The 18,255-nt window shown below is 50.1% G+C and overlaps 1 protein-coding gene across 1 annotated transcript in view; it reads left to right on the top strand.

The window, feature by feature from the left end:
• The window catches only part of BICC1 (BicC family RNA binding protein 1), a 564,931-nt gene that overhangs the window by 214,527 nt on the left and 332,149 nt on the right, over nucleotides 1-18,255 (top strand). The window contains 2 exon segments of the mRNA XM_078784015.1: nucleotides 11,983-12,052; nucleotides 16,667-16,746. Of these exon segments, the coding sequence (XP_078640141.1) occupies nucleotides 11,983-12,052; nucleotides 16,667-16,746 (150 nt within the window).

Here is an 18,255-nt window from a genome sequence, read left to right as displayed (position 1 = left end):
TTCTCTCTACTAGGCAGCGGGGAGGTACCGCACAAGGAAGATGGTGGGGGTGCTTCAAGCTGTGGTGCCCGCAGTCCCAAAAACAAGTCACCCGACTTTCAAGTTCATCCCCCCCCTGCCCCCCCCCTTTTACCTCTTGGCCCCGTGACAGCCCAACAGCCCTTTCCGCTGTTACCCCGCCGGTGAGGTTATCCACACACCAGGATCTCCGTTGCCTGCAGCTACATGGGTTGCCGGGAGTCTCCCTTACCCCACGGCGCCCAACCAGACCCTCCACCAACGAGCTCCAATTTCCAGATACCACTGGCTGCCAGGGGTAATTGCCGCAGAGGGGGGGGGGGCGCAGGCATCGCTCCTCAGAGCTTGATCTGTACCTGCGGAGACACACACCTTCCCCACCCACAAGATCCCAAAACACATTCCGCCCGCCCCCCCCCCCCCCCCCCCGCTGCCGTTCCATTCTCAACACATATCAGAGAAGATGGTACCAAAAAGATGTCACAAGGGTTTTTTTTTTGTATACAAGATCGAGGCTCGTGAAAGAGCGAACATTAATCACACAGAAAGACAAACCGACACATAAAACATATAACATAGGGAGCGGTAGACAAGATGGGGAGAGAGGGGGAAGGACACAAACACAACATTTGAGAGCAGGGACCGAGAGACATGGAGACATCGAGAGATCTGAGAGAGGGCGAGGGCTTTGGGGGGGGGGGCGTGGGAAGGGGGCGGTGGGAGAGGTATAAAACATATGGACACTGCCAGGACTTCCAGGAAAGAAGTTGGAATTTCAAACAAGGTGGATCTGGGGTGAATTAGCGGGGGTAGAAAAGATCAAGGTTTTGGATGGGGGAAGATAAGAGATGGTGGTGAACAGCTGTTTTAAAGACCTGGAGGGAGGAGTGGGATTGAAGGGAGTGAGGGAGTTTGTTCCAGAGGCGGGAGAAAAGAGGAATGAAAGAGTGAAGGTGAGCAGAGAGCCGAGATTTCGGCAGTTTAACCATCAGAGGGTTGCTGGCAGATCTTGTGCGACCTGTAGGAATATTTGGGGGACAGAGCACAGAGAGAGCTGGGGGTGCAAGGCCGGAGAGGAGTCGGTAGAAGACAGAAAGACCACCTACCTGCCTGCGGTGAGTGAGTGAAAGGCCCTCAGAGATAGCTTCATCGCGGGAGATTCCAATAATTCTGAAAGCTTTTGTTTCAACAGCGTGAAGCCGAGCTAGGTGTGAGGCAGGAGCACCGGCTCATAGGGGAGAACAGTATTCCATTGAGCTGCGGATGAAAGCCTTGTATGTGGTGAGGAGCTCAGGTGTGCCGAGGAAGGACTTCGCACGACGGAGGATGCCCAGTCGGCGACTGGCTTTGGAGGCCAGCTTGGAAATGTGGTTTTCCCAAGAAAGATCATGGCAGATAGTGAGACCCAAAATCTTGAGCGACAGAACTTCTTGGAGAGGATTGTTGAGAAAGTAGATGGGAGGGTTGTCCAGTCGATCTTTTCGGAGAGACATAGTAAGAGTGTGAGATTTGTCAGGATTGAAAGACATGTTCCACTTGTTTGACCAGTCTGTGATTTTGTCCAGGTCTTCAGAGAGTGAGGAGGCAGCAGACTGCCGATCTGAGGGAAGAGGAATGGAGCGGCAGAGAGTGGAGTCATCAGCAAAGAGATAGAGAGGATTTTCGAGAGAGTCAGAGAGATCATTGATGAAGACCAGAAAAAGCACGGGGCCCAGAACACTGCCTTGGGGAACTCCAGCCTGAACAGGAAGAGGAGATGAGAGAAACCCATTCAGGGCCACACGTTGACGACGACTAGAGAGGAAGTCCGCCAGCCATGCGTGGAGATTTCCATGGATACCAAAGGAGGAGAGTTTGGTGAGCAGAGCGGGGTGCCAGACCGTGTCGAAGGCACGTGATATGTCGAGGGAGACAGCTCTAATTTCCTGTTTGGCATTGAGGACCTCCATCCATTGTTGAGACAGCAGAAGCAGCATGTCCAGAGTAGAGTGACCTGGTCTGAAACCAAATTGATGATCAGAGATCAAGCCATTGGAGAAGAGGAAAGATTTCATATCCGAAGCAATGATGGATTCCATGACTTTGCTGATAATTGGGAGAAGGCTGATTGGTCTGTAGTTGCTAGGATCTGTTTTTGCACCTTTTTTGTGCAAAGCGGTGATGTTGGCTGATTTCCAAGCAGATGGCAGTTGACCTTGAGCAAAAGAGAGGGTGAAGAGAACAGAGAGAGGGTGAGATAGAGCAGCAGAACAGGATTTTAGGACACGTGGGCTGATGCCGTCGGGTCCAGTTGCAGAATCAGAGTCGAGGGTTGACAGAAACTTTTCCACCTTGTCAGGAGGAAAGGACACGGAGTCCAGGAGCAGCAGGGTACGACTGGGTATGGTGGGTACAGAGAGGGATGGGTTTGGGACACAAGATTTAGAGGCAAACACAGAGTTGAGGCATTCAGCTTTTTCACGTGCGGAGTCAGCTGTGTAGCCGTTTGAGGTAAGGGAGGGGATGGAGGGGGAACAAACACCAGAAACGGATTTGACCAGACGCCACCAGGATTTGGAAGAGGGAGACAGATAAGAGAGTTCGGTCTTGAGAACGGAGAGATATTGTTTCCTGGCTCTCCTGAGGGTGGACACACACTTGTTTCGGGCTTTGTGAAAGGAAATGAGATTTCCTTCCGTTGGATTTGCTTTCCAGGAGACGAAGGCAAGTTGTTTCTGGGCAACAGCCTCACCACAAGATTCCGTGTACCATGGACGGGAGGAAGGGTATGACAACTGAAGACGAGATGGGATAAATCTGTGCATGAGAGAGAGCAATTTACTTTGGAAGAATTCCCAGGATGAGTTGATGTCAGAGGTGGTAGAGATGGGAGACCAGTCCAGATGATTGATGGCTGCTTGAAGACCGTGCCAGTTGGCCTGAGTGAAATGCCAGACTCGTCGACGCTGAGCAGGCTCCCTGAGGATGGTCAGAGAGATGTCCACTTTAACAAGGACATGATCAGATGATCCGATCGGAGCAGAAGAGCAGCAGACATTTTCAGGGAAGTTAGTCATAACCAAGTCCAGAAGAGAAGATGTTCCGTTGACTGAGATCCGGGTCGGGAAATTGACAGATTGTGTCAGTCCCAGTGAGTCGCAGAAGTCCTTTGCTGAGGAGCCATGGCCTGCCATTGTGAACTCCCCGTTCACATTTAACCAATACATTTTCAAAACACAATAATCACTCATACTCAATGTCCAACCTCACGACCACATAGAAACACAAAACCTCTACACATAAACAAATGCCACCCAAACGACTCTGTGGCACACATTCCATCCCCCCTCACTGACCATGTCATCACTCTCACCCGCCCCCAACTCCAAATTACATGTCCCAAAATTTCCATAAGCAAGTCCTGAAGCCTGGGACAGTACACCCCAGTTCCTCTCACCTGAATCGAAGGTAGTTGCAGGTTGCTCAGGTCCTAAGTGCCACCCACCCTCAAAATCCCAAAATTTATCCCATTGGGCCAACCAAATTTTCACCAAATTTAACTTTTGTCCCCACTATACTGGCAGGTATGTGGGTCCGCAACCAACGGTGAACCATTATAAACAACTACCTGTGGCTACGACAGCTCCGCACCTCTACAGTGCAAGGGTCATCGGGACAGGGTGAGCAGTCGAAACGCCAACATGGCCCATGAGTGTCCATAAGGGTGTGACCCACCATCCATCCTTCGGCCCCCCTGCGAGGAACACAGCTGCACCAGCCCCAGCTGGCCAATGTGGTGAGCACCTGCTACCTACACCGCCATTCCCAAGGCCTCGGACCTGGGGGGCACAGTCGCAGTGCGTGGCATCCCAACAGCCACGTCCCCTGCACCTCCACATCATCCCCCAGTCCGACCACATGCAGCCCCCAGTGCCCAACCACACTTGACCACACCAAGGTCCAGTCAACAGCCATGCTCGACCAGGAGACCCACCCAGAAGACATGGTCCACACACCTCAGACACCCATAGCACCACGTTGACCCCCAGACTACCCAACTCCATCTTCATGACCCCGCGTCCCAAATATTGGCACAGTCGCCCCCACAGCCAGGTGAAGGCTGTGGCTTGCTAATCTATCAATTTTATCACAGCCTCCATCACTTTGGTCTGGCACACCTGGATCAATAATGGTGTCACTGTGCAGTGCCCACCATAGCATTTCAAAATTCACCCTTAAATTTGCATCTAACTCTCAGATTACCCATGCCAAACATTTTTCACATTTCACTAAACTCACCAAAGAAGGGTGCTTTGCCATACACATGCCAGCCGAGCATGGCCCATATGCTCGGCACGTTACACATTCCCATTCAACACTCCCATAGCTCTCTTCCCAAACCAAGAGCCCATAAATCATAACGGAACATCTGTGGAAGGTCACTCTCACACCATCACGTTCCACAGATGCCCTAACGGTTGTCCGGTGGGCTATCTCATTCCTGTCCATGTGGTTCGACCCGCATCCATAGCCCAGCACAGCATGGCAGGTCACCACATGCTGGCTGTCCCAGTCTCAGGGAGGGTGACAGGCCGCATGCCCAGGCAGTCACTTCCACTTCATCAAGCCCAAGTTGGCCGTTCGCGGTGCCACCACCAAAGCGCGACCCACAACACCTCCCCCTCGAGGTCCTCAATATATGCCATTCCAGGCTTGAGAAACCACCTCGGACCCCCGGAGGTCTTAACACCCACCTGGGTCCGGTGACCCTGTCGGCCCGAGCCACTCGCTCGGGTGGCGCCCCAACGGAAAAGGGATGCCACACTCCACCAGACCCCCCGTGGGGCCAGGTCATACCACGACACCCATGGCTGGACCCCACGTCCAAATCTTGCCAGCCCAGCACCCCAGCTGGCTGGCGTTCCCAAATTTTGAAAGGGGCAACTTTTGCCCGGGACCATCCCCAATGACCTCTCCTGGTCCGAATCCCGCAGCCCAGGGACCAACTCCCTCCATGGCTGCTCCACATCCAATTCCCATTTTAATTTTATTTTAGATTTCCTTTTAAACATTTTGGCCCGAGGTGTCCAATCACCGCAGCTGCAGGTAACAAACCCTCCCACAGGTTGTTCTCAAAAAGTTGTGGGCTGGTTATAACAAAACTTGGTGGATGAGTTGGGTGGGTAACGAGAACAAGCCGAATAGAATTTGGTTAAGGTCCAAATGCAGATGGGATAGAAAACGTAAACTGTTCAGCCTGGTTGATGTATGTGCTCGAGCAAGTGCCGTTGTAGTTGGTGGACGGAGATTATGTTTTCACCCCTGTCTCTCTGTCTTTGAGCAGGTCATCTCAAACAAGTACAAAAGTTTTAATTAAAACAAAAGCCGCGTCGATGTTACACAATGCCTAGATGCAACTGTGCCTATAACGTCGATGTTATAGGCACAGGACATTCCTATTGATTCGATTACTTGATGTTATTTTTGTGCAAAGTGAAAATATATCTCGGCATTTTCCCGTCTGTTATTTCAGGCGGTGTATGACTGACCATGCCGCGATTAAAAAATATATATCTCGGCAATTTCCCGTGTGTGGCGACACGTGAACGAAGCTATGCTCCTCTCTCCACATTATTGTGACGACGTATAAATTAAATATTTCATCGTGACGATTGTCATCAAATGGACGAATTTTTAATATATCTCGGCATTTTCCCGTCTGTTATTTCGGGCGGTGTATGACTGACCATGCCGCGATTTAAAATATATATATCTCAATGGACTTGAAGTTACAGGCCTTTGAGAATTCATTTCGTTCTATAAAGGGCAACTTTCATCGGATTTTCTTCCCGTTTTTTTTCAACCAAGTCTAAAACTATGTTAGCAACTGTGAAAAATGAAATGATATATCGAATTTGATTTGAAAGAAAACTGTGTGAGAGAGGAAGACACCACGGGCCTACAAAACAGGCCTCAAAGCTATGCGAGTTAATAAAATGGTGGATATTTGTTTATATGAAGCCTCTCCCACAATGGGTGGAGCTATGGTTCCCAGAATGGGTGGAGCTTTGAGGTTTTGTCTTCTCTGCAAGAACAACAAGAAGAAGAACAAGAACAAGAACAAGAACAAGAACAAGAACAACAGCAGAGGGCACTCTATGACCAGCGTCTTGCGACGCGGCTAAGAATTGTCGGTTTTGAACGAAACTTGGTGTACATGTTGGGTGTGTGACAAGGATGCACTGGTTCGATTTTGGTGAAGATCTAAATCCAGATTGAAGATTTGAAAATATTTTTTCGCCATTGAGAGAAAGGGCCAAAATTATATACAGCACGATATATCAAAAAGGTATAAACTGATTCGGACGAAACATTGTAGACAGGTGTTTAACAAGGAGTAATTCGTTCGATTTCGGTGAAGATCTGGATCTAAAAATTTTAATTTAAAAAAAGTAATTTATAATAATTGAGAGATGTGACCAAAAACGATATATAACACAATGTTTCAAGAAGTTGTGGACGGGCTATGAGAAAACCTGGTGGATGAGTCGGGTAGGTGACAAAAACAAGGTGATGAAATTTTGATTAAGGGACACGGGTGCCGGTCGGGCGTATCAGTGGGATACAAAACATCAACATGCCGGATGTATGAGCTCTCCTGAGTGCGGTTCGAGGTTGGTATGTTTTGCATACCTTCAGAAAACCTGTAACGCTGTTGAAATTCCTTGTAAAGTTTTTAAAATGTCAAATTAAAATATAATGGATCGCAAAAGGGAGGGACACATTTGAAAACGAAAGTCAGTGTGAAGTGTGGTACTGCGCACACACAACTTGCTTGCCAAAGAAGTAGGCCACAACGCGTTTGTTATAACAAAGAGTCTTTATTCGAAAGCTCGTACTGCAGCACTGGGCGGGCTCGAGCTTAGAGCCCACATATATGTGCCGAGGCCACGCCGAGTCCCTGGGCGTGGCCGATCGGTCGAAGGGCGGGGCATGTGTCTTCGGTCCCCGCCTGGGCGCTCGCGCCACCCACTGGTGCGCGGAATTATTGCCCCTTGTGCCCGCCACATGCGCCCCCCCAGAATTCCCGCGCACCTGATGGGTGAGTTTGCAGGGAAGCCGGATGACCCGGCCGAAGCACCCCCTGGCGATGGGTGCTGGGCTGGGGGGTAGCGGGCCGGCAGGGCTGGGTGGTGCCGGGGGTCCGATCGCCGGGGGGCGGCCTCGATGCGGAGGCAGAGCTGCTGGTGGGGGGTGGTCCGGATCGAGGTGGGCCGGCTTGAGGCGGTCCACGGAAATGTGATCCAGGGCACCGCCGATGTCGATGGTGAAAAGTTTATCCCCGGTCTCCAGCACGCGGAAGGGCCCGTCGTACGGGGGCCGTAGCGGTGCCCGGTGGGCGTCATGCCGGATGAAGAGGTATTTTGCCGTGCGAAGCTCCGGGGCGACGTGGGAAGGCGGGCAACCGGGGTGTGCCGTTGGCACCGGGGCGAACCTCCGGGCGGTCTCCTGAAGGGCGGAGCGCTGTTGCGCTGCGGACCAAGGAGCCGTGGAGTCGGGGATAAATTCACCCGGTACCCGCAGTGGTTGCCCGAAGACCAGCTCCGCCGAGAACGCGCGCAGGTCGTCCTTGGGCGCCGTCCTGAGGCCCAGCAGGACCCAGGGGAGTCTGTTGACCCAGCCGCCGTCGCGGAGGCTGGCCCAGAGCGCGGCCTTCATGAGGCGATGAAAGCGCTCACACAGGCCATTGGCCTGGGGGTGGTAGGCCATGGTGCGGTGTAGTTTCACCCCGAGCCCTTGCGCCACCATGGCCCAGAGCTCCGAGGTAGAACTGGGGGCCGCGGTCGGACGAGATGTCCGAGGGGGCACCGAACCGGGCAACCCAAGTGGCGATAAAGGCTTGCGCCACCTCAGCCGCAGACGTTGCCACCAATGGGACGGCCTCCGGCCACCGTGTGGTGCGGTCGATCATGGTGAGGAGGTGGGTGAACCCTCGCGAGGGGGGCAGAGGTCCCACCAAGTCGACGTGCACGCGGTCCAACCGACGCTCGGGCACCGTAAATGGGGCCAACGGTGCCTGGGTGTGGCGGTGGACCTTTGCGCGCTGGCACACGAGGCACGTCCTGGCCCAGTCGCGGACGTCCTTCCTGAGGCCATGCCAGACTAACTTTGCCCCGACGAGTTTCTGGGATGCCTTCGTGCCAGGGTGGGACAGGCCGTGGATGGCGTCGAACACTGGGCGCTGCCAGCCAGCGGGCACGATGGGGCAAGGCCGGCCGAGAGAGACGTCACATAGGAGGGCCGTGCCCATGGTGTCGAATGGCACCTCAGTGACGCGGAGGCCCGTGACGGCGGTCCGCAAGGCCCGGACACCGGGGTCGGCGGTCTGGGCCTCCGCCATTCGGGCATAGCCGCCCCTGAGCTGGACCGCGTGCACGACGGACCGGGAAAGGCAATCCGCCACCGGGTTGTCCTTACCCGCCATGTGACGGATGTCCGTCGTGTACTCGGACACGGTAGAGAGGTGGCGCTGCTGCCATGCCGACAATGGCTCGGCGACCTTGGCCATCGCGAACACAAGGGGCTTGTGGTCAACGAAGGCAGTGAACGGGCGGCCCTCCAGCAGATGGCGGAAGTGTCGGACCGCCAGGTGGAGCCCGAGCAGCTCGCGGTCGAAGGTGCTATAGCGGCGTTCGTGCGGGCGAAGCTGCCGGCTAAAAAAACGCCAGCGGTTGCCAACCACCACGCACCCATTGCTCGTGCACCGCACCCACCGCATAGTCTGACGCGTCGGTGGTGAGGGCGATCGGTTCATCGGGCGCCGGGTGCGCCAGCATGGGGGCGTCGGCCAGAGCCAGCTTTGCGCCCGCGAATGCCGCGGCCATCGGCTCCGCCCATATGATGTCACCTTTGCCCGGCTTGCCCCGGAGGGCCTCGTGCAAGGGGCGGAGGAGCCGGGCGACATGGGGCACGAAGCGGTGGTAAAAATTTACCATGCCCAGGAACTCCTGGAGCCCCTTGATCGTGCGGGGCCACGGGAAATCCCTGACCGCCTCCACCTTGGCCGGTAAAGGGACGGCCCCGTGCTCGGTGATGCGGTGCCCCAATAAGTCGATGGTGGCGACGCCGAAACGGCACTTGGCGGGGTTGATGATTAGGCCATGCTGGCCCAGGCGTTCGAAAAGCGTGCGGCGGTGGAGCAGGTGCTCCTCCCGGGACGCGCTCGCCACTAGGATGTCGTCCAGGTAGACAAACAGGAAAGGTAAGTCGTGCAAGACGCTGTCCATAAGCCGCTGGAACGCCTGGGCCGCATTCTTCAACCCGAAGGGCATTCTTAGGAACTCGAAGAGGCCGAAAGGTGTGATGACGGCCGTCTTCGGGACGTCGTCCGGTTGGACGGGGACCTGGTGGTAGCCCCGGATGAGGTCCACCTTCGAAAACACGATCGTGTTTGCCAAACGGGCGGAAAAGTCCTGAATGTGTGGGACCGAGTAGCGGTCGGGGGTGGTGGCATCATTGAGCCGGCGGTAGTCCACGCACGGCCGCCATCCCCCGCCGGGCTTCCACAATGTGCAGAGGAGAAGCCCAAGCGCTGTTGGAGCGCCGTATGATCCCCAGCCGCTCCAGCGTGGCGAACTCCGCTTTCGCCACGGCGAGCTTCGTGGGCTCGAGTCGGCGTGCCCGGGCATAGACTGGCGGCCCGGCCGTGGGGATATGGTGCTCCACCCCATGTTTAACGGCCACCGCTGAGAAGGTGGGCCGCGTAAGGGCCGGGAAACTGGCGAGGAGGCGGGTAAAGTCGTCCGCTGCCGGAAGCGTGCAAACTAAACTCGCCGGGACGGAACCTTCCAGCAGGCCGCTTGGCAAGCAGCTCGGTGAGCCGCTCAGTGAGCCGCTCAACGAGCCGCTCAGCGAACAAGCGATCGAGCTAAAGGTTTCGGGCTGGATGAGCCGTTTGCGCTTCACGTCGACCAACAACCCATTCGTACATAGGAAGTCCACACCAAGCAATGCCATTGGCACGCTGGCGGCCACGAACGACCATTGAAAGCGTTGCCCTCCGAACCGCAGGGAGAGGCAACGCTTCCCGAATGTGCGGATGGGTGTACCGTTGGCGGCAAGCAATGCGGGGTCCCGGCCCGCGATTCGCTTGTCGGACGTGGAGGCGGGGAGGAGGCTTACCTGCGCTTCTGTAGCGCAGAGGAAACGGCGCCCTGACAAGGTGTCCGTAATGAACAGGAGGCTGCCGGAATGGCCGACGCTCATGGCCGCATGTGAGCGCCGGTCCGACCTGTCAAAAGAACACGGCGGGCGGCACGCTTTAGCCTTGCGGCCGAACCTGGCATGGTAGTAGCACCAGGTTTGCGGCGGTGGTGCCCGTGGCGGCCGTGTCAACGGCGGTGGTGGTGGTGGCGGCGGTAGTGGGCGGGGCGTAGCAGCGGCCATGATGGAAGCGCCGGGATCCACTACGGCAGCACCATACACCGACCGCGTGTCACAGGCCGCGAAATACTTGTCGGCCTCTACGGCCAGGGCGCGGGGTTCCTTTATTTTGGAACCGGCCAGCGCGAGGTGTACCTGTAGAGGTAGCTGGCGTAGGAAAAGCACCCGGAATAAGAAATCCTGGGGCTGGTCACCAAGCAGCGACAGCATAAAATCCATCCGCATGGATGGTCGTGTGTTGCCGAGTTCGGGAAGGTACAGGAGGCGGTCGGCCCGTTCGATCTCCGTGAGGCCGAACGTGGCGATGAGGAGACGTTTGAGCGCCCCGTACTTGTTGTCGGAGGCGGGCGCCGAAGGATGGACACGACTCGGGCGGCAATGCCGGGCCCGAGGGCGGCGACCACGTCTTAGTACCGAGTCTCATCCGCTGTTATGCCTCGGAGGTGGAATTGAGCTTCGGCTTGCAAAAACCAAATGTCGGCGTGCGCTTCCCAAAACTCGGGGAGTTTGACTGTGACGGCGTTGGTGGCCATGGCGCGTTCGGTGGTCAGCAACGGCTGAACCAATCGGGGTCACCAGTGAAGTGTGGTACTGCGCATACACAACTTGCTTGCCAAAGAAGTAGGCCACAACGCGTTTGTTATAACAAAGAGTCTTTATTCGAAAGCTCGGACTGCAGCACTGGGCGGGCTCGAGCTTAGAGCCCGCATATATGTGCCGAGGCCATGCCTAATCCCCGGGCGTGGCCGATTGGTCGAAGGGCGGGGCATGTGTCTTCGGTCCCCGCCTGGGCGCTCGCGCCACCCACTGGTGCGCGGAATTATTGCCCCTTGTGCCCGCCACAAGTGCACTGTTTGTCGCAATGGCTCGGCATGAGCATAACAAGTATCCATCGAATGTCGAAAGATAAACTGCCCACTCAGCCCTAGTGCACTGTAGTGCAGTCCAGTTCAGTGTAGTTCAATGTCGTGTATTTACCAAACTAAGTCAATATTTAATTTTGAAACATCCTGTCCTCATGCCGCATCCTGTATAATGCGTATGACTCCTTGTCTGTTCGGAATTCACAATGACAAATCGCCATTAAAAGAGACCTTTCATTTAATACGTACCATTTAAGTTGTAAATTGTCTAAGACAATCCATGATTGAAAGCAAAGTTAGTCTTCAAGCAACATTAGTCAGAATGTAGGGCATATCAATTATAATTTTGCATTACAATGATTTTGTTTCCAAGAACCAAACTTGTTTCTTTTGTAACATTATCAAACAAACAAATTGTTTAATTCGTTGTATTCACCATGACTCCATCGCTGTAATGAAGCTGAGAAATTTATCTTTGGCGCTTTGTCATTAGTTATAAGAGTAAAAGTTATTTTTATATGACAGAATTTCACAACTTGAGACTTCGTTATTTTAATAATAAATACACATTACCGCATCTTAATGAAACTTGCCATAAATTATTTTGCAAACATAAATCAATCGGTATTGCCCATGATGAATTGCGTTACTATAACAGTGCATTTGTTTTCTTTTCTAGATAATGTTTGATACGAAGACTGATATAACATGGCCATCGAAGTTGAAGATCGGTGCCAAGTCCAGGAAAGGTATGTCTACCTCTTAAATAGTGGTGTTTCACCATATGAAGGGGTATGCAGTTTGGTGGCGCGAAAATGAAAAATCCAAATCATTTGCCTGACTAAAGAGTTTGAATATAGATATGCTCAAGAACTAGACATTTAACGAATGCATTAAATGATTTTTTACCATCCAAGCCTGTTTCTAGGGTTCAAAACTAGAACGGCACTCGGTAGAGGGCATAACTCCGCAGGCTGAAGTGTTTACGTTTTGCATCCGCCAAATTACTTGGTCATTGTCGTGTCCAAATATCAGATTCCCAGCCAAAAAGGTGCCTGAGATATTGTCCAGGTGAGAAAATAAAATAAATAAGCACTTAATAAATCGATAATAATTAAGTAATTAATCAATTGATTAATCAAAAAAATATTCTGCAACTAAAAACTAAAAAATATTCTGATTCTGCAACTGGACCAGATGGCATCAGCCCACGGGTCCTAAAATCCTGCTCTGCCGCTCTTTCACTCCCTCTCTCTGTTCTCTTCACCCTCTCTCTTGCTCAAGGTCATCTGCCAGCATCTTGGAAATCAGCAAACATCACCGCTTTACACAAAAAGGTGCAAAAACAGATCCTTGCAACAACAGACCAATCAGCCTGCTCCCAATTATCAGCAAAGTCTTGGAATCCGTCATTGCTTCGGATATCAAATCCTTCCTCTTCTCCAATGGCTTGATCTCTGATCATCAATTTGGATTCAGACCAGGTCACTCTACTCTGGACATGTTGCTTCTGCTGTCTCAACAATGGATGGAGGTCCTCTATGCCAAACAGGAAATCAGAGCTGTCACACTTGACATATCTCGTGCCTTCGATATGGTCTGGCGCCCACCCTACTCACCAAACTCTCATCAAGGTATCCATGGAAATCTCCACTCATGGCTTGCGGACTTCCTCACCGGTCGCAGTCAACATGTGACCCTGAATGGAATTCACTCATCTCCCCTTCCTGTTCAGGCTGGAGTTCCTCAAGGCAGTGTTCTGGGCCCTGTGCTATTTCTGGTCTTCATCAATGATTTATCCGACTCTCTGGAAAGGCCTCTCTATCTCTTTGTTGATGACTCCACTCTCTGCCACTCCATATCTCAACCCTCAGATAAACAGGCAGCAGCGTCTTCACTCTCTGCAGACCTGGACAAAATCACAAACTGGGCAAACAAGTGGAACATGTCTTTCAATCCTGATAAATCTCACACACTTACGATGTCTATCAGAAAAGACCATCTGGACAACCCCCTCCCCCCCCTCCCCCACACCCCCCGCCCCACTCCCATCTACTTTCTCAACAATCCTCTCCAAGAAGTTCTGTCACTCAAGCTTTTGGGTCTCACAATCAGCCATGATCTTTCCTGGGAAAACCACATTTCCAAGCTGGCCTCCAAAGCCAGTCACCGACTGGGCATCCTCCGTCGTGTGAAGTCCTTCCTTGGCAAACCTGAGATCCTCACTACATACAAGGCTTTCATCCGCAGCTCAATGTAATACCGCTGTCCCCTCTGGGCCGGTGTTCCTGCCTCACACCGAGCTCGTCTTCACGCTGTTGAAACCAAAGCTTTCAGAATCATTGGAATCTCCCACGATGAAGCTGATTCTGAGGGCCTTTCTCTCTCTCACCACAGGCAGGTTTGTGGTCTTTCTGTCTTCTACCGACTCCTCTCCGGCCTTGCTCCCCCTGCTCTGTCTGTGCTCTGTCCCCCAAATATTCCTGCAGGATGCACAAGACCTGCCTGCAACCCTCTGATGGTTAAACTGCCAAAATCAAGACTCTCTGCTCACCTTCACTCCTTCATTCCTCTTTTCTCCCTCCTCTGGAACAAACTCCCACACTCTCTTCAATCCCTCTCCTCCCTCCAGGCCTTTAAAACAGCTGTTCACCACCATCTCTTGTTAACTCTGTGTTTGCCTCAAAACATTGTGTCCCGGTCTCTCTTGGCACGACAAAATATTCACATTGTAAGAGTGAGTTAAATAAACTAAAATCTGGTGGTCTTGGGATTTTAGAAACTAATCCAGAAGGAATGAGACAAATTATGAAACATCTGAGGGGCAATTGGGTTAAAATTTTATCATTTGGTTTTGATGTTGATGAAGAAACTCAACGCCAACTTATGAAAAGCAGAGATACTACAGTAGTATTAGTGAAGAGGAAATCACAACTCGTATTGATGCTAATAAGGAATTTGATATAATATTTAAAGAAAAGGATTAATTTGAAAACATCTACTTTAATGATGAAGAAAAGGAAAATTTCCCCATTGACCTTTACAATTCATCGAAAAACATGGTACAAGCGCCGTCTTGGAAAAACCGAAAAATGTTGCACCTCTATATCTCCAAAACTGCTCAATGGAAAAATTGAAACATGGCTCATTGCAAGTAACTCCATATGGAGAATAAGTGTTGTTAACGATGACATCATTGGTACCATAATTATGACGTCATAAGTCAACAGGGACAACGCCTGGTCTGATCAGTTTGAAATTTATTAAGCGTGATGTACGCAACAATTACATTGGAGAATATAAATTTATGATGTCATCGCTCACGTTTTGTGGCAGCCATATTGGATCAAAGAAAAAAGCCCTTCAAGTGTTTTCTCATTCTTTTCAAATGTTTTACAAAAAAAAGAAATTTATAACACTAAATCGGCCTGTCTACATATCCTAAACATGTAACGCATATAAATGTATCACTTGAAATACCTTTTACAGTCAGTACCGTATGGCCTTTTCTCACATCTGTTACAGATTCGTCACTTCCGTTGTGGTGGTTTGCATCCACTGTAAATATTTCGGATTCCATGTACTATTATTGTTTTCAAAAGGTTTATTGTCCATGAACTGTTTTCAAAAGGTAAAAAAGTTAATGTTAAAAGAAACAGGAAACCGGATCGGGAACCGGACGACGAAGAGGAAGAAGAGGAGAAAAAAGGGTGGAGCGAGTGAGTCGGACAAGAACGCCGAGCCGCTCCGAGTTCTGAAGCGAACGTTGGCGAGCAAGAGTCACTAGCGAACTTTCGGGTTTCCGGGAAAGGGATTCCTGCGACAGAGTTGTCATCGCTGTGACCGATCAACCTGCGTGTCAGGTTTTTGGCGGTGGATTCCGAGGAGAATTATCGCCGGGCCATTACGTCCCAAGAACGGGTCGTCGGCCATTTTGACTCATGCGCTTCGCGCGTCGAGCAAGGTTTCGTTGCTTCGTCCGCCGTTTTCACCGCTTTCAGACGTATCTGGTGTGCGTGTGTGCACCGTGGTTTTTGAAGATTAATTTGCGGTTCGCCGACTCTGAGCCGTGAAAGTCCATACCCGAGGGTGTGATCTCTCAGTTGCCTGTAGGGCGCCTTTAGATTTCCCAGTCGCCTTGAGGGCGCCTTTGTACAGCTTCGGCTGTGTGACTGTACTTGCCATCCCCACGGGATTCTGGTCTCGATTGGACATCGTTCTGGCGATCGCTGGAGCGAATCAACTCGTCTTGAAGCCGGGAATAAGAGACATTGGGGAAGGTTCTGGTTTCACTCACTTGGAGCACAGTGAGTTATATATTACAAAACTGATGGTACCGTCATAGGACATATTGATTGTACTTTTGAATACTATTATTGTTGTACTGTTATTCTTGTGTGATCTTAATACAATATTTGTTTGTGAGTAACAATTGCGGTGGCTTCTCCATTGATATTTGACATACAGAATAACACATTTTTCTGCCGTCACTCCTCTCGGGGCTCGGAGGTACACCGTGACCAGGGGGTCGGGGAGGAGCACGTAACACATCCTTAATTCCTTGTTTAATGAAGCAGAGTTTACAAGCTAACCATGAACAATAAACAGGTTTGTAACATCAAAGGAGGTTATGTTTTGACTGAAATCAATGTCACTGCTTATAATTAATCTCAACTCATTTTGTTGAGATAAATGAGAAAAGACACTGGGACAAGTGACGATACCACCACTGATAACTAGCTGTCTGCCAATTTAGGCTTTATATTATGGGTTTCTTCAGAATATAAATTGATAATGTTTCATCCAAAAGGATGGGGTTGGCAGGATGGCCTCCAGGTACACACCCTAACCTCCAAAGTGTTTAATCGACGTTCGAATCTTGGCCCAGCTATAAACTGTCATTCCAGTGTTTCACAGGTGAAGTGATTTATCAATGTGTGTGCCATACTTTGGATGGACGTTAAACTTGGCGTCCTGTCTGCCGGCATTAGTTGATGGCTGTTTAAGATCCCACTGTGTCCCTCACGAAGAGTAAGTGATATATCGCCGGAACCATGAAAAAATTCTAAATTCCTGCCCTGACCAATGATGCTCTTCCGAAGCCTTGTGCCACATACGAAAGAGGAACAACTGAAAGGATACTGTACAGTTAATACACAACTGATGTTTCACACGAATTGCAGTTACAGTACAGGAGTTACTTTTATTGTTTCAAGCACTTACTGCATGTGGTTCTTCTTTGCCATCCTTAACAATATATGCATCTTCCGCAGGAACATCACATTTAGGCTAAAAAAACTTTCTGCATGTTCGATTATTTGTAGGTTTTGTTCTGATCACCACATTAATTTTACATCCCACAGATCCACATATCAAGGTATATGGGAAGAGCGAAAGCGTGAGGGAGGCCAGGCAGAGAATTATGGCAGTTCTAGACACAAAGGTCAGTGATTTTGGCTAAGGAATTACACAAGTAGAACAGAAATTGGAATTCACTTGAAGCAACATTTTTTTTTTTAAGTTCCTTAACCAAACAAGGAGAAAAAGACATCAAATGTAATAGCCCCCATGGTTTTAGTAATTTCGTTGTACAGCATTAAAGGCTGCCAGTCGGCCATCTTTGGTCAGATTGCAAAACAAAATCTTCTGCCTATGCAAACCCATGGATTGTCTTTCTGCCAAATATGAACACAACCAGTACATGCATGTCTGAGAAATGGGGGTGTGGGGGACACGTGTAAGTAACAAAATGGCCGCCAGTCGGCCATCTTGGATCTGATCTCGAAAATAAATGACGCGCATATGTAAGCCATCATTCATTATATCAGTGTTCATTATCGGTAAATGCATGTCCGAGAAATGGTTGACAGGTTCAATACCGGGTTTTTATACAACTAAAATGTCTGCCAGTCTACCAGTCGGACATCTTGGACAGATCGCAAAATAAAGTGAGGGGCACTTGCATGCCATCATGTACTGTGCTTCTGCCAAGTTTAAACAAAATCGGACCAGGCATGTTCAAGAAATGGTTGGTGATATGTTTAACAAACTAAATGGCCTCCAGTTGGCCATCTTGGATCTGATCTCGAAAAAAACATTACGTGCATGGTCCGATTTTGTTTTTGATTTTGGTCCGATATGTCAGCCATCATTCATTATATGTGTGCCAAGTTTTAACCAGATTGGTAAATGCATGTCCAAGAAATGGTTGAGGACGTGTTCCATATCGGGTTGTCCACAACTAAAATGGCCGCCTGTCGTCCATCTATGATCGCATTGTGAAACAAAATGATGTGAATATGTACAGTCACGTGAAAAAGTAAGTACACACCATGTAAAGTTTTGACTTTTTCAACATATTTCAACATACAGCTATTTGATCTTCATTTCAACAATATTGATAGATAAAGGTGATATAATACAACAAATATCATGAAACATTTACATTTTGTAGTCCATTGTATAATTTAAATAAACATAAATGCAAATTTCGCGTGTGGAAAAAGTAAGTACACCCCATGAAATGTTTTTTTAAATCTTTTTTACATATGTGGACATATCAAAATTTGATCTTCATTTAAACAGTATCGATAGATAAAGGTGGTCTAATTGAACAAAAAAACAATGAAAAATTGACTTTGCAATAATTTATTCAACAAAAAATTAACAGAGATGCCATTTCCTTCTATGTAAAAAGTAAGTACACCCTTGGCTCTAATAGGTGGTATTGCTCCCTTTGGCAGAAACAACCTCAAGTAGGCATTGCTTATAACTGTCTACCAGTCTCTGACATCGACTGGGAGAAATTTTTGCCCACTCCTCCATGCAGAATTCTTTCAGCTGTGTGATGTTTGAGGGGTTTCTTGCATGCACAGCTCGTTTAAAATTCCCCCCACAACATCTCGATGGGATTTAGACCCGGGCTTTGACTTGGCCATTCCAGAACCCTCCA

This window comes from Myxine glutinosa, chromosome 8 (genome assembly GCF_964187855.1).
Source record: "Myxine glutinosa chromosome 8, kmMyxGlut1.1, whole genome shotgun sequence".
NCBI lineage: Eukaryota > Metazoa > Chordata > Myxini > Myxiniformes > Myxinidae > Myxine > Myxine glutinosa.
This window is presented reverse-complemented; position numbering and strand designations above follow the sequence as displayed.